The 17502-nt window shown below is 41.0% G+C and overlaps 1 protein-coding gene across 1 annotated transcript in view; it reads right to left on the reverse strand.

The window, feature by feature from the left end:
* Positions 1-11063: 11063 nt before the first annotated feature.
* LAMP2 (lysosomal associated membrane protein 2) overlaps positions 11064-17502 on the reverse strand; it is a 37994-nt gene continuing 31555 nt past the window's right edge. The window contains exon 9 of the mRNA XM_058536621.1: positions 11064-16324. Within this exon, the coding sequence (XP_058392604.1) occupies positions 16185-16324 (140 nt within the window). The 3' untranslated portion in view covers positions 11064-16184. The remainder of the gene's footprint in view (positions 16325-17502) is intronic.

Consider the following 17502-nt stretch of genomic DNA (forward strand, 5'->3'; position numbering starts at 1 on the left):
GACTTCTACTTGACCTTCTGCTCGAAGGCCTGGAACGAGATAGAGGACGAGCTGCGATCCATCCTGGCCGACCCGCAGGTGCCGCGTCCCATCAAGAGGGCCTGCACCTGGAGCGCACTGGCCTTGAGCGTGCGTGTGGCCGCAAGTCATCGGGAGGAGCAGACGCGCCGGGTCCGGCAGCTGCAGGAGCAGGTGAAGGAGCGCGAGACGGCCATCTGGGCTCTGGCCTCCCAGCTGCAGCGGCTGCGGAAGGAGCGCGAAAAGATGGTCTCGCAGTTGCGTTGCGCACGAGACGACCTGCGGCAGGTGCTGGAAGAGCGTGAAGGGCTGCGCGGGCAGCTGCTCCAGCCCGAGAGGCTGCCCCAGGAGGTCGTACCCAGGTCTCGAGCCCAGCAGCTCGGGATTGAGGTATGGCCCACGACTACAGAGGAGCGGAACAAGGTGCTGGCCCAAAGGTCTCAGCATTGGCCGGGGGCGGAGGCCCAGAGGGAGGAGGCCCAGATGGCCTCCACAACAGGTGTGCTTTACGTGCCAGGACCCCCCAGTCCCTGGGCCCAGGTTGTTCAACTCCCTCTGCCAATGGCATTCCCCATGCCATTCCCCACGCCATTCCCATACCCACCACCTCCCCTACCAAGAGTAGTCTCAGAAGCGGAAGTGGCAGCAGGAACAGCATTCCCACCCCAGATGCCTAATGGGGGGATCTACCCACCTGGCGTGTGGCCTGCAGTTGGGTTCCAGCAGGAGATGGCCCTGCAGTGGGACCAGAGCAGCCAAGGCCAAGTGGAAGGTCCTGTGATGCCCCACTTCATAAACGCCTCAGGGCACAGCTGGAGCCAAGGAGACCCAGGGAACCAACAACCTCAGGAACAGATGCCCAAGCTACCAAAAGGTAAGAAAGCCTTCGAGTCCCAGCAAGAGGGGAAACCTGCCCCAGACCTCAGGAGGAGGGACTGAGACTGCCTATGGTGTAGAGCTTGATAAATTTTTCCTAACATTTTGGCTTGTGACAAATGCAAGAAAATCTAGATAGTAAGTGAGGTGGGATGCCTTGACCCAAAACAAACTCCTCACTGAACTCAGGGGTGTAGAAAGAGAATGGAGACATATTCCAAAGATAAATCAATTTCTGGAGGCCCCCTTCTGATCAAAAACTAACTCTTTTATTTATATCATAGAAAATTTGAAAACCAACGAAACAAAAAATTTTCATTATCCTACCGTCAAGCAATAATCATTTTTAACACACTAATATATCTATTTCCAAATATGGATTTCTTTCCCTCAGTTTCATATTATATATGTATATGTGTATATATAATTGTGTTGTTTTAAAGAAAGATGAGATTCTATTGAATATGTTAATTAATCTTTTAAAGGAAATTTCTCCAGTTGCATTTGAGTTCACAGGTGGTGGACTCTGGATGGCTGCTACCGATTGGTTGACACCCTGGAGAGCCAGATGTGATGAAACATTCTCTTTTTCTCCTTTCTGTATTCTCCTTAACCTCCTCTCCCCCATAGTACCAGGTCTTCGGCTGAGAATAACCATGGTTTTAGAACATAAAGTACATTATATTCTAGGAACACTGCTTTTCCTTGAGAATGCTATTGTTATGCTATAACCTGCAGCAGTGTTCATATTTCTTTCTTGATTTGTTTTTATAACATTCATAGGTGAGGGCCTGTTCTTTGTGTCTCTAAGCTGCAGGAACTTTGTCTGAAGCTGAAGAGGCTCCAGCTCCCAGTGTGTGAATCTTCACGAAATACCCTCTTGCCTCTCAGCAGCCTTCACCTCAGTGAGACCTCAACTGGCTGGAGCTAAAAAGAATGTGAAGGAATGAGAGAAAAGGAGACATTCTGGCACACATCTTGTAACAAGAGAGAGCAGACAGATTTTGTTAGAACTTAATCCTTCTGTTGTGGAAAAGGGATTGACATAGCAGAGTTCAAAGGGGGCTGGGAGGGTAGTGTTAAATTTTAGAGGTTATAGCAAGTTTTTAAATTTCACTCATTAATTCACTGAACAAATAGTTATTGATTGCCTAGTATGTGTTAGGAACTACAATTATATGTTATTATCTGGTGCACACATTATAACCTAATTGGATGAGTTTGGATAGATGGCAGGAGAGAGCCTAATCTGAGATACAGTGTAGACCAGGGGTGTCTTCTTTGCCTAGCATGTAGTGTGGCTTTTGGGTGAACTCAATTGAAAAAATGTCAAGATCCATTTCTACGATTCTGGGGGCAATGTCAAAGAGACTTTCATGGAAGGATTTGAATGACTGAACTGCTCATCACATTAATCCCGGTGGAGACGAATGGACAGTGGCAAATATCAAGAAAGTAGCCTGACGAAAGTGCAGGCGGGACTTTTCTGATACTCTGCTGATTTCCTCCTTTGAGAGGGACGGCTATTTTCCTGGTTGCTTGAAAGACCGCTGGGTGACTGTCTCAAAGAATGGTGCCTGGGGGAGTGTTGGCTACACACTCGAGCCCTCAGCCTCAGGTCACCACCATCCCAAGGCTCCTTCCAGTCAAGAGTGGATGAAGAACAAAATGGATTCCAAAGACTGACGTCGTGCTATGGATGGTGCTTCTTTTGGGAGGACTAACTGGATTAAAAACAGAACTGGACTGAGACAAGCATTCTTGAGAACGCCCCTGGGCCCCTTCTCTTCCACTTGGTGTGTTCTCTGTGTGCTCCCCCGAGGCAGGTGAAGCCCAGGGGGGTGGGAGGAGTTAGATCAGCGTCCAGTCTGACCAAAAGGTGTCCTTGAGTTCCCCCATGAGATCCCAGCTCACCAAGCTCAACCTTTGTCAGTTTTCTGATTCTAACTAGTAATAAAATGTGTGCACTTGCCTGCTGTGTCTTTTGTGTAGTGTGCATCCCAGGACAGGGTTGCTCAGAGGCGGCAGATTAAATCTGCATCTTCCTTTCATCCCACTGAGGTGAAGGAAAGTTCAATCTCAGTCACTATGGAAGGGCTCCTCCTCTTGCTGTGAGTTACCCAAGAATGGGAGGGGAGGGGCTTTATGGGGTCTTCAGTCCGTTGTGATTGTCCCTGCTCCCCTCACTGTCCAAGTCCACGTGGTCCCTTGAAGGTGAGCATCTCTGCTGCTCCTGGGCTCCTGGGACACAACAGGTGAGGGGGGAGGGGAATTCTGCCTAGGCTGGGGGCCCTAATGCTTGGGGTCAGGCCTCCCTATGTGCCCCAAGAAGCCATTTTCCTGAGGCTCTGTCTCCCAGAGGTCCCACAAGCGGAAATTTCCCTCCTGCATTTCTGCCCTACAAGGCACTGTTCCTTCCCGCCTATGGGTAATCCCATCAACGTGCTTAAGATTCTGGAAAACAACCAAGCTTAGACGGTCTGCTAACAAGATAAATGTTCCATAAGGCAAAGTGGGGTGGAATCTGGCTCCTGCTTGGTATAGGGACAGGGATGGGGCAGAGAACAGAAGTGATCCTGCCCCACCAGCTTTCTCTCTTCCCTCAGAGTCCTGATTACTGGGAGGCCTTGGTTACTTGGGAGGGTACTGGGAAGGAAGGGGACCACTGGCGACATCAACCCAAAGCTAGGTTTTCTGGGTCAGAAGCTGGTTTTGTGATACTCTTGTGTGTGCCGATAGCTCCCTGGAATTTGGGGAGGATGGGACCAGATGGAGACTTGGGAATGTTATAGTATATTTTAATCTGGTGGTTCTCAATGTGTGGCTTCTGGACCAGAAGTATCAGGGTCACCTGGGAAGTTGTTACAAATGCAAATTCTTTTTTTTTTTTTTTGTGAGGAAAATCAGCCCTGAGCTAACATCCATGCTAATCCTCCTTTTTTTTTTTTTTTTTGCTGAGGAAGACCGGCTCTGAGCTAACATCTATTGCCAATCCTCCTCCTTTTTTTTCCCCAAAGCCCCAGTAGCTAGTTGTATGTCATAGTTGCACATCCTTCTAGTTGCTGTATGTGGGACGTGGCCTCAGCATGGCCGGAGAAGCGGTGCGTCGGTGTGCGCCCGGGATCTGAACCCGGGCCACCAGTAGCGGAGCGCGCGCACTTAACCACTAAGACACGGGGCTGGCCCACAAATGCAAATTCTTGAGTCAGACTTCCTGACTCCGGAAGTTCTGAGAGCGAGGCCTTACAAGTGTTTCTGATGCCTGCTGAAGTTTGAGAACCTTTGTTTGTAATTCATAGTGTAATGTGAACAAATCACCCTAGATCTCATTATGGTTGGTTCATTTAGGGCTTCACAACACACTCTGATGTCCATTGGAATGTCTGTAGATCTCGATAAAAGCAGACTCATGCCTGGGCAGAGCTCTTCCATAGCTCAATGTGACTACCTAATATTTCAGGGCTGATTCTTTTCACAGCAACCTACATGGATCTTTGGCCAGAATCATTGAGGTTGGCTGTCAATTATCCCTTCATTCTGGGCTGGGCACATGCAGGTAAAGGCATTAAGTTGTTTAAGGGAAGAGCCTGGGCTTTGGAGCCAGAGATACCTGGGTTTATATACCTGCTCTGCCATTCACTAGCTGTGTGACCTCGAACAAGCTACTGAATTTCTCCGATCCCCAAAAAATGTTGACTCCCTTCCCATACCCTTAGGGTTCTGCTTTGTGATGATGGGGTAATGGGTATAAAGGATACCCATTGAGTGCCTACTTATACTGCTGAGCACCTTATGACACTGTGTGGCCATTATCCCATTGGTGACCATCACAGCTCTATAAAGTATAGGTACAATTGAGACCTCTATTAATAGTTCTTCAAGGAGGATATTTTACTCCATTTTACAGATGTGGCAACTCAATAACTTAGCCAAAGTTATTCAGTTGGGAGTTGGTGAAGCCTGGGTTTAACCCCAATCTGCCTGGCAGCAAACTCCACGCCCTTTCTACTACATCTCAGTACCTCAACTTTTTACCCTTATCAATTAATAGCAGTTAACAGGGTCTGTCAATACCTTGACCAATAGAATTGACTATAATGGAAGGACTCTGAGTCATAGAGGCAGTCTGGTGGAGAGGAATATGGGCAGAGACGGCAAAAGAGTCAGGCTTGGTCGCTGTGGAGTGTTGGTGATAGAAAAGAAGGTGCTGGAAGAAGAGGATTGTGGACATGGCTCCTAGAGGTGTCAGCCTGGTGAAACTTGCAGACAGAGATGCAAAAGACGGAGCAGCATGAAGTGGTTGATATGTTCCCCGCCTCACCTCTACAGAGCCCCTTGCCAACAACACTTACACTCTCCTTTGTCTCAACTACAGAAGCAGAGGCTCCAGTCCACCCCTTCCTGTGGGGGCCTCTGCAGGCAGCCTGTGGAAAAGTGTAGGGATGGGTAGAAGCACCTCTCAGGCATCACAGGAGACAACAACAGACCAATGATAAGTGTGCCTCTGCATCGTTTTGCAGGTAAGAGGGCTATACATGATGAATGGTAAATAAAGGCCAGGTGACTGGACAAATAAACAATGTAAAATAAATGATTTTTTCTTTGATAAAAACATGTTTCGAATGAAGGGAGAGTCCTGATATCTGGTAGGAGTGGAAGCTTTGTCCTCTCACAGAGGCAGCTCTCATTTATGAGCAGAATGCAAGAGAGAAGGAGATTCAAAGCCCACTCCCTTGGGAAATCATTTTCTTGAGGCCCTTTCTGATTATCAAAGTAAACTGGATTCACCAAAACAGAAATATGAAAAGCAATTAAAACCACCCACAATCCCAAAACCTGGAGGTGACTGCTGTTTATATTTTAATGTATTAACTTTATATACACACACATATGTACATATAAGCATATACATATATAACAAGACAGGATATGGTACATACTTTTTTGTAGCCTCCTCAACTGGAGAAGCACTGGCTCCAATCTGGACCCCTCCTGTGGTGGACTCTGCACCCAGCATGGGGGAAGGTGTAGGGCTAGGGAGAAGCACCTCATGGGTGGCAGAGGAGCAGTTATAGATATAGATGTATAGATGTAGATATAGATTTATTTTGTTGTTACATGCCGCCAAGTCGGCTCTGACTCCTAGAGACCCTATGAATCAGTGACGTCCACAATATCGTGTCCTCAACAGCCCTACTCAGCTCCTGTAGACTCATGCCTATGGCTTCCTTTATAGAGTCAATCCACCTCATATTTGGTCTTCCTCTTTTCCTGCTGCCTTCTACTTTTCCCAGTATTATTGTCTTTTCCAAAGAATTCTTCCTTCTCACGATGTGCCCAAAGTAGGACAGCCTCAGTTTTGTCATTTTTGCCTCCAGGTAGTGTTCAGGCTTAATTTGCTCTAGGACCCACTTGTTCATCTTTCTAGCAGTCCAGGATTAAAAATAGATTTATTTACCAAAACAGAATAATGGTACATATTTCTTTCCAACATTTGTTTTTCACTTAGTAGGCACAAGCATAGTCTCATATTCACATTATTTGAGAATGTGATTTTAAATGGCCGCAGAGCATTCTGTCATGTCAGTGTTTCAATTTACTTAACTAGTTCTATCTAATTGGGCATTTAAATTGTTTTCAATTTTTTTTTCCCCAAAGCCCCAGTAGATAGTTGTATGTCATAGTTGCACATCCTTCTAGTTGCTGTATGTGGGACGCGGCCTCAGCATGGCCGGAGAAGCAGTGCATCGGTGTGCACCCGGGACCCGAACCCAGGCCGCCAGCAGCAGAGCACGTGCACTTAACCACTAAGCCACGGGGCCGGCCCTGTTTTCAAATTTTTCTTTTCACTCTCGACATTATGTTGGTGTGCACAGTTTTCAGTACCATGGCCAAGGGTGCATATTATCATTAAAAATATCTTAACCAGTTTGAAAGATATCTTGTTTTAATTTATATTTCCTTGCTTACTAGAAAGATGGACATTTTTTCAAGTTACTTATCCATTTGTATTTCTTCTGTCATGATTTTGCTATCATGCCCTTATTCAAGTTTACTCATGGAATATTCACCTTGTTTTGTATTTATTTGATAGTAAGGACATTAACCTAACCCTTTGTCACACATAAGATTGCAAGTATTTTCTCTTGTTTGTAGTTTATCTCTAAATTTGTGTCTGGTGGCATTTTGATGGTCAGGAGTATTACATTTTTGTATATTGCGATCTTTTCTTTTCCACTGTCATTTCCTCTTTTTCTTTTATTCTTAGGAAGGTCTTCTTTATTTTGAGATAAGATATACAGCCATCTATATTTGATTCTATATTTTTGATAGTTTTTAAAAATTTATCTTTAACCATCCTTGAATTTATTTTGATTCTTATTGTGAGGTAGGTGTCTAAATTTATTTTTCTCCAAAATAATCAACCTAGTATCTCAGCATCATTTTTCAATGTTCCATTCTTTCCTCATTGATCTGAAAAGAACATCTTTATCAAAAACCAAATACACACACACACACACACACACATATCAATATGTATCTTGTCCGCCAAGCTGTTGGTTTATTCTTATATCCATCTAACATTTGATTCTGGCTTTATAACACATTTTAATAAATGTAGTGCAAGTTATCACTCATTATTCATCTTTTCCTAAACTTTCCTGGTACTCATCACTTGTTTATTCTCAGTTGAAGCTTTATAATAATTCTCTCTTCCTTTGAGTCCCAGACGTACTTCCTTCAGTTGGATTCTGTAAGACTTACTCTATAACTTCATGATTCATTCCTCTTTTTTAAACCTAGTTTGAGTGCATTTCTGTTCCTTAAGGTTTTATCTCAGCCCTATTCTCTCTTCACTTCCTGCTTCTGTGATCTTGTCTAAACCTAACATCTATCATGTTTAGAAAGATCCTGATCTATAGCATAAAAAAAGTCATGTTTATTGCTTACTACATATTTGGTAGCATTATGTTATTTAATTCTCTTTAAAACCCTACAAGATGGGTAGTTATATCATCTCCATTTTACAGATGGAGAAAGCTAGGCTTAGAGAGGTTAAGTAACTTGTCCAAGGTCACACCACTACGGTATGGTAAAAGCCAGGATTCAAATTCTGTTCTAACACACCTGCCGTGCTATACTATATAGCATTTAAAAGAAGGAAAATTGAATATTAAATATTCTGTCTGCTTTAAAATGGAAAATTATAGCAACCATAGATACAGACTTCTGTTTTTGGAACTGAAAATGACACAGGAACCAATATGCCGTACTGAAGGGGGGCTGTAACGGCAGAGTGCTTAAAGGCATTGGTTCTGACTGCTTGGGTCTGAATCCCAGATGCATTCAATGGATTAATGGTAGACGATATAATCCACGCACAGCAGTCTCCACAGTTCCTGGCACATATCAATTCTAGATGTATATTTTTTTCACATTTTAACATCTTTGAAACCAGTAGATCTCCCACAACCACAGTTTAATTGGCAGTATTTATCTTACAAGTGATGGCATCTTACATTTGATAAAATAAGGTATAAAGTACTTAATAAATGTTAAGTTTATTTACAAGACGACCACTCATCCATTCAGCAAATATTTATTCCGTGTGAACTATGTGCCAGGCACTGTTCTAGGGACTGGAAGAGAGTAGTAAACACAGCAAAAATTCCTGCTCTCATGAAGTTTACCTTCTAGTGGAAGACACACATGAAACACAGATTAACAAGTAAAATATATAGTATGTCAGATAGTGATAGGTGATAAGTACTAAGTGAAACAGAGTAAGGGGAATGGAAAATGGAGGGGGGGGGGCCGGGAGTGTTACTTTAAATAGGGTGGTCAGGGAATGCTTCACCGACTGGGTGACATAAGAGAACCGAATGAGATGGGAGGGTGACCCATGAGGATAGCTCGGGGAGGTCTTTCCAGGCAGAAGGCAGAGCAAGTGCAAGGGCCTTGAAGTGAGAGCATGCTTAAGGTCTTTGAGGAGCAGCAAGAGGGCCAGTATGGCTGCAGTGGAGTGAGTACAGGACAGCAGGAGATGAGGTGGGGAAGGGGGGCGCTGCCGATTATGGCTGGAAACTTTAAGTATATGGGTAAGAATTTCTTGAAATCCTTTCAAAAGGTTCTAGATCTGAGAGTAGCAACTGCGTTTGGGGGCTCAGAACCACCTAGCAAGGATTGCTGAGTGTTATGGCTACACTGCACTCAAAGCTGGGGGGTGGCTGGGGTGTAGGGATGGCATTAATTTAGGGAAAGTGAGGACAGAGACAGTTCCATTTAGTCTCTTAAACACACTAATGCACAGTCAAAATGATTCATGGTGCAGAACAGTTTGAGGGCAGAATGATAATGATATGTGATCAGAATAACTAGATGAGGATACTCTGAAAAAAGCGACATTCAGGGCTTAACATTACTGATGAGTTACAGCACAAACTGGCCTTGATTTGATCTTTCAAAAGGCATGCTGCCACAACATCAGTCTGCCCCTCGAGTGAGCTGGACAAGACTTAAGTTATTTTAAGAATAATGAAGAACATTTATAGGGTGATTACATACAAGATAGACGAGTACAGATTTCTGTAACCATTTAATGTAAGGCATATGTTTTTTAAAAATCTATCGTTTCTTAGAAACCAGGATGCATAGTGGTTAAGAACATGGTTTTTGAAGGTAGACAGAGCTGGGCTCAAATGTCAGTTTTGTCACTTACTCCCTGTGCGACTTGGGTTAAGTATCCAACTCAAGCCTCAGTTACCTCATCTGTAAACTGGGAATGATACTGTCCAAGCACAGAGTTGCTGTGAGGATTAAATGAAATAATGTGTGTAAAGTGCACAACATGGTAACTGCTCAACAGAACTGTAGCTGCTTTTTCCTACTGAAAATGCATTGTATACCAAAATTTCTCCTGTCCATTATGCATACCTCTTGAAACACAGGGGCTCAAATTTACACTGCCATCAAAATACATACAGATAGTAAAGGCAAAGAGAAAGTAAAACATTTCCTCAGAGTTCTAAAGGCAGTTCTAGAATTCAGAGTATACACACTGAACTTAAAAAGATAAACTTTCAAGTTGAATTTTTAGATATATGGTAACCCTCACAGCAATATCTATAGCACCACTCTTCTTGCTATCAGTAATCTTTCAGAGGCCCTGTGAGGTGCAGAGTCAGTGAAGTAGCTCAGTGAAGAAGCTGAGACAAGAAAGACAGGTTCCATTGAGAACTCCCTTTCCAGTCCCACAAATGCAAGGTAAGGCCATTTTTTTTTTTTTACTTAATTAAAAGCCATTAAACATCTAACAATCAGAATATGAAATCCTATTACTCAGGAACTATAGAGAGATCCAATATGTTCAATTCCTTCTGCCACCAAAAATGTCCCTTATGGAAAAAGGAGTGTGTTGTCATTTAATCCAATCATCCAACATTTGAGCATTAGACCAGGTGGTAAGGAATTTAAAGGAATTTTCAGAAAATGGATAGCTCCCCCTCTGCCCCTGCCATAACCCTGAGGTACATCTTGCTCAGAATGGAATGAGCTTCAACAATGAGTACATTTCATCAGTGCAGACAGACATTGCTAAAACTACATTTATTATAAAGCTCTTAGATTTGTTAGATTTCCATATTTTATTGTCAATGTTTGCTTGGAATTTTCATGACCACCTATGCCCCCATATTAGAAGTGCCTGTACTAAAGCTTCTAAAGCCTTCTTTTGTGTGTGTGTGTGTGTGTGTGTGAGGAAGATCAGCCCTGAGCTAACATCCATGCCAATCCTCCTCTTTTTGCTGAGGAGGACTGGCCCTGGGCCAACACCTGTGCCCATCTTCCTCCACTTTATATGGGATGCCGCCACAGCATGGCCTGACAAGCGGTGCATCAGTGCGCGCCCGGGATCCAAACCCTGGCCGCCAGCAGTGGAGCACTTAACCGCTACGCCACGGGGCCAGCCCCCTAAAGCCTTCTTAATGATGGCACTTGGTTAATCTGCAGACCTACGAGATCATGATTCCTACTGACAATCAAGAGACTAGATTTGAGGAACTTAGATTAAGCAAATCAATCCAAACTCTTAAGGCTGAGCACATGGAATAAAAATGAACTTATCCATAGTGATATGGATTGTATGATCTTTATTATTTTTTAATCCATTAATCTAAAAACCACACATATCAGATCAAACAGGAATACCACAGTATGCTTTATTTTGCAGGTATTATTAGTTTACTAAATTGATATATCCAAAACTTTAGGTAGCAGCAAGGATCAGTTCTTCCAAAAAGGCTTAAGTGAAAAGCAATTCTTTATATTCATGAGTTCAAGGTCCTACTGTCTGATCCACTATTGAACTGACATAAAAATGAATTCAGTGAGCATAGCTAATTGAATACTCAGGTCATAGATTTGGGGCTTCCTGTATTTTATTGGGGTTGAAGCAGCTTTTGTTTTAACCCTCTGTTAATATTTTGTATTTTAATCTTAATTCTCAAAGAAGAATTAAACATACGTTTGCTAATTAAGATACAGCCATGATACCTAATGAAGAATTAGTGATATTAGTCTCCTATCCAAATGGTAGAAAACTTTTAAATGAACCCATAATTTTGAATCTATCTGTATTTCCAATTCACATACTTAGTAAGGTCACAAGCGGATTTAAATAATCTGGTTTCTAGACATTCATCTCAAACATATTTATTGAAATGAAGCCACTGTTCTTTATGGTGCCATCATTTTGACCAAATAACAAATAAACAACTGTTTTCACAGGAGAATATTTTAAAAGAAAACATTCTTTATATACTTAGCAAATAGAGGAGAGCTTGACTCTGCAAGTCAGAGCTAGCGAGTTCTAAGGAAGATGTAACTGAGCAATCTGACTTTCTACTCCAGTTTGGAATATATGCTTCCAAGATGAACATATAGACAGAATAGTAAAGAAAGATTTTGATGAATTTTCTTTCTTCTTAAAAAATTTTTCTAATTCCAATGATTGGCAAAGAGTTCTGGCATAAGTTAACGGCAGCAATACAGGGGTGAGCATCTGCATTGTGCTGAGAGGTAGATTGGGACTTAATCCTTAGATTTAATAACAAACTAACTTTGTTTAAGGTTTAGGCTTAATTTTTTAATCCATGGAACATTTTGAAGTAAAAGCAGAGATCTTTGGAAACTTTTCGTTTTAGTCATATAGAGATAAAATAGTTTGATAAACATCTGCCTTATGATAATAACAGGTGTGCAAAGCAGCCATTTGGGACCTAGAGAAATACGACACTGTGCTTCCAAATCAAAGGGCAATTCAGCAGCCTAGCCAATCAAGCAGACAAGGGGATGAGTGGTCTGTATGACCTTACTCCAGAAGCCAGAGCCATTAGACATCCCTACAGGGATATAAGTCTATATCAAGATCAACAAATTTACAGAATAATCCCGGTAGAGCTTTGGCTAGGCAGCCATCTGACTGATGACACTTCAGGGCCCACTAGCCTCTAGAATTAGCACTTGCTGCTGCAAGAAAAAAGAAATTAATACATTAAAAATATCAATTAGAACTTATTCATATAGGGAATGGGAGAGCGCAAGAGGCACACAAAGTATACAAGTTTTTTTGTTGTTTGTTCTTTTTTTAGTGGAGGATGAATGAACTTTCTGAACAAGTTAAGGTTCCAAGGGAAAAAAAATCAAAATCATAACCCAAAAAAAACCATAACCCACTCTATATCAACACCTTAAAAAAAAGCTGAAGATCTTACTTCATCCTTCAGCAGAAATGTCAAGTCTGAGATAATATATTCAAACTCCAGAAGGCAAAAAAGAGACATCCTTGTTAAAATACAGTTGTAATGAAGAAAACAGCCAGACTTTTGCTATTAAACACAATATCGTGAAGCCATTTCTTTCTTTTTTTTTTTTAACTAACAGAAAAACACTACATAGATTTAAATAATCCTGATTAGGAGGTAGGGAGAGGAAGTCTTATTACAAACCAAATTTTATGTTTGCCACCAATGAAAATGAGTTCATTATGTTCTTGAATTTATTTCCTGAAGCAAGTTAAATTCTCTAACAGCTTTGATTTTACAAATAATGTCAAAGTAGCAAAATACAAGTAACTGCAACATATAAAATTATACTTCAGCAGAAATTCTTCCTAATTGAATCCAGAGGCTTAAAATCATTATTTACTAAAAAAAAAAAAGTTCTACACCACAGTTTTTCTTTCAATTACATTTTAAGAAAGGAAGAAAAAAATCGAAAAAAAAATTGGTCCTAATATATTTTTTCTTAAATAATTGCTACTCATGCCCAAGTTGGCTAGCAACTCACTGAGGTTAGTCTGCATATCTTAAACAATCAATTGCACAGCATTTCCTGGCTTTTAACCAATGGAAACATAACTTCTGATGGCAAAAAACAAAAAGCACTAGATTTAATTGATTACACAGACTGATAACCAGTACGACTTTTCCTTCTTCCAATCATATAAGAGATAAAGACAACAATTATAAGGAAGCCCAAGGCCACACCCACTGCAACGGGAATAAGAAAGTTGAGGTCAGAGTCAGCAGAACATTCTTCAGCTGTTAGAAAAGAACAGACAAAAAGCAAAGAAAGGAAATTAGTAAGGGATGCAATTAAGCAGAAACAAGCAAACAAGAAACAAGCATTTTGAAAGTGTACATAGATTAGTCTTTTGTAGCATTACCCCGATTTTCTTATTTTCTCTATATCCACCCAAATATTTCTAAGCAACTGATTCTCCTATATCTCTCAATATCACTTCATCTCAAATCACACCTAATTCCTCAGTACAAAAAACAGAAGTTAAGGGAAGAACAGGAAAGGGTCCAAAACACAGAACTGTGCTTGTCTAATGGCACCGTGGAAAAGAGCTATCTATCATCTACACTTACAACCACTGCCTGCATACTTCCCCACTCCCTCTCTCCCTTGCCACAACTATCATTAAAATATAAATAAGAATTCTGTATGAGTAATAAAATTTAAGTTAAAAAGGACTTAGGATCCAGAAAATGTAGTATAATTTTTTTCACTCAGGCATTAGGTAGCTACCAGGTCATATATAATCATTTGTAGCTGAGCAGTGGCCTGGAATAACAATAGCAGAATCCAATACATCGCAGTCCATTCCACTGGACCACCAGGAGGGCAGTGTGTGCAGTGCAGACTCTGAGCTATGGATTCAGACAGAACAGAGTTTGAATCTTGACTCCTTCAATTATTGGCTAAAGGACCTTGGTCAAGTTATTTAAACTAGGCTTCACTTTCCTCATCTGTTAAAAGGGGGATAATAATACCTATATTATAAGGTATTTGAGGATTAAATACAATTATATTTCTAAAGCATTTGATGCACATCAGGTAGTCAACAAGTGTTCATTCCCTTCTGTTTTCCTCCCATGTTTGTGATCCCATCCTAGGAGGTTTAGGTTTTGGAGTAGCAAAGAGATCAAAATAGGAGTGTCTCAGTGTAGTATTATTGCAAAAGTCAATATTCAGTACTTTAAAGAATACTTAGGCACACGAAGTTGGTATCATGTGTTATTTATTGAAAGTAGTTAGTACAGAAGCTCAAAGTGTGCAATTCTGACTCATAATTTCAAGTTAAACTAGTTTTACCAGTGAGTAACTAGATTTCATTGGGACAATTTTTATCAAAATGCTAATAATGGTTTTGTTGCCTACTAGATACATAACCTCAGTGAAGTCACTCCCCTTTCTGTAAAATTATGGGGTTAGAGTAAATAATCTTTAGGGTCCTTTCCAGTATAAGTCTAATGCAATTAACAAAATGTGCTATTTGGTATAATTTATGATTGAATAATAACTTGCATTTTCTTCTAATTTTATTTTTTCCTCCCCTTGCACTTCTGTCATTCATAAAAATAGAAATATAGTTGCTAACAGTTGCTAAGGTTCCGAGTATATAATACGAATTTCAGTGATGACGTTAGCCTTTGTTGAAAGGATTTATATATTTTACTGAAAGCCTTCAGAGACTGATGGCTGGGTACTAAGATCCTGCAATCAGTGAGTTACAGAAATTCTGAAAAAAACAGTATACACATAGAATGAATTAACAAAATAATCACTTCAGTGTGACCGTCTTCTCAAGTCTATTAAGCTTCCTTCTTATATGTCTGTTATACATTCAATATATGTGTGCCGCACTTATAACATGGAGTATGCTTCAACAGGGGCTGATCTAGTTCATTTTAATGCCAACAGCTTCTCTCTACACCCCTATCTATGCTCTGCCCCACAGGGGCCGTTTTGAAGAAGCAAGAGGCTAGTTGCTATGCTTCACTGCCTCCCTTCTGAGATTGCTGTTAGCTTACATTTCATAAGTACCTGTCTGATGACAACAGTAAATACATTTTAATGCTCTAGAGATCAACAAGATGAGGTAGAGAAACACAACACAATCTGTCCTAATTAGTTCATAGACTGTTTCTATCTTTCAGTGCTAATCAGGCATCTAAAGAAGAGAAAAACACAAGGAAAAAAAAAGGCAAGTGGTTAAATATGCTTGAATCTCTTCAGTCTATATTGCTGAAAAAGAAATATTTTTTTTTAAACTCTAATTCTGAAGCCAGTTTAAGTTCTGTTGTGTCCTCTTGGGTCTGCTTTTTAACCTAGGAAAAAATCACAAGCCTGAGATACTGACTTCATCCTTAGCTTGAACTCAAAGGTATCAGCAAAAGTCACATAACCTAAAAAATGCTGATGGTCCTGAGCACATTCAACTGAAAACCAAGTCTGAGTGTATCTGATGGGCATTTATGCCACATCAAGATTTATTTAATGAACTATATGCAAAGGCACAGGGATGAGTTTAAATCAGGACAGTTCTTATACATTGAAACAGAACACCGGTAGTGAAACAATATTTATTAATTCCATTAAGAAACAGCTACATATTTTATTCTCATAATGGCCACATTAATAAGTTTAAGGCATCTGAGGTTAGGATCAAAATTTGGCCAAAGCTTCTTAAGATAGACCTTAAAACATTGCGCACCGATGTTCTTTCTAACAAGTTTGCCTTCAGGACCAGTAAATACAAGATTTTTTTTATTTTCAGTTGATCAAAGCTTTTATTAGCAAAGACTTATCTCAAAATGCTGGGACTGATTTAAGAATTAAAGTTTCAACATATCAATCTTAAAGAGCGAAGTGTTTCAAAGCCAAGAGGCAAGAAAACCTTGTTATGTACATGTATTTTTATATGATCAATCAGATTGCAGGTTCTAAAATTGCTCATATCCAGCGTGATGGCGCTTGAGACCAATAAAGTAAGCCAGCAACACTAGAATAAGTACTCCTGCCAGGGCTGCTCCCACCGCTATGGGCACAAGGAAGTTGTCGTCATCTGCACTGCAGTCTTGAGCTAGACGTGGAGAAAGGACAATTGAGAACAGAAACAATGACAAAATGTCAAATCTGTAAATTTTAAGTTAAAATGACAGCACTTTCCAACACACATATTTGTTTTTTACACCAAGGTAACAAGTCACTGGCATTCATGACCAGCAAATGAGATGTTCCACAAAAGTGATTTTCCAAATAACCAAATCATACACTTTTAAGTAACCCCCCAAAAATGCAGTCATTTTAGATGAAAGACATATTAAATGATCACATGCTTCCCAGATTTCTTAAACAGAAGATAATGGATAAAAATAATTAGCCTTTCCTTGATGATCAGGCCATGAGCTTTCAGAGGTAAGCTTATGACGTTGAAGAAGCACAGTGCCTGGAACACTGAAGACCATGAAATATTAATGAAATGTAACAAACGAACAACTATACAAAGCAGACGTAAGAACTCAATGCGTAGCTATCTGGGGTCATTTAGTAGAGGGAAAAGACATAAACTGGCCCTGACTGCATAACTGTTTCCCTCAAATGTTCAGTCTAGTGTGAGAGTCAGACAAGAAAATCAGTGGTTATAATTTCAAAATGTACCATAATAGGGGCAGGCAACACGCAAAGTGTCATGGAAGTGTTTCAGAGGCACACTCAACTCAGCTTTGTTACACAAGAGGTGACGCTGGAGCTGAGTTTTTAAGAATGAGTGGGGAGCCGGCCCCGTGGCTTAGCGGTTAAGTGCGCACGCTCCGCTACTGGCAGCCCGGGTTCGGATCCCGGGCGCGCACCGACGCACCGCTTCCCCAGCCATGCTGAGGCCACGTCCCACATACAGCAACTAGAAGGATGTGCAACTATAACATACAACTATCTACCGGGGCTTTGGGGAAAAAAAAAAAGGAGGAGGATTGGCAATAGATGTTAGCTCAGAGCTGGTCTTCCTCAGCAAAAAAAAAAAAAAAAAAAAAGAGGAGGATTAGCATGGATGTTAGCTCAGGGCTGATCTTCCTCAAACAAAAAAAAAAAGAAAAGAATGAGTAGGAATTAACCATGCAGGTAATGGGGGGAAGGGCATTCCAGATATAGAAAACAGCACAGATAAAAATATGGAGGATAAGAAAACACGGCACTTCAGGGGAAATGCAAGCAGGTTGGCATAGCTAGAACAATGGATAAGGACACACTCTTGGCTGGAAA

The sequence above is a fragment of the Diceros bicornis genome, chromosome X, assembly GCF_020826845.1.
Source record: "Diceros bicornis minor isolate mBicDic1 chromosome X, mDicBic1.mat.cur, whole genome shotgun sequence".
Taxonomy (NCBI): Eukaryota; Metazoa; Chordata; class Mammalia; order Perissodactyla; family Rhinocerotidae; genus Diceros; species Diceros bicornis.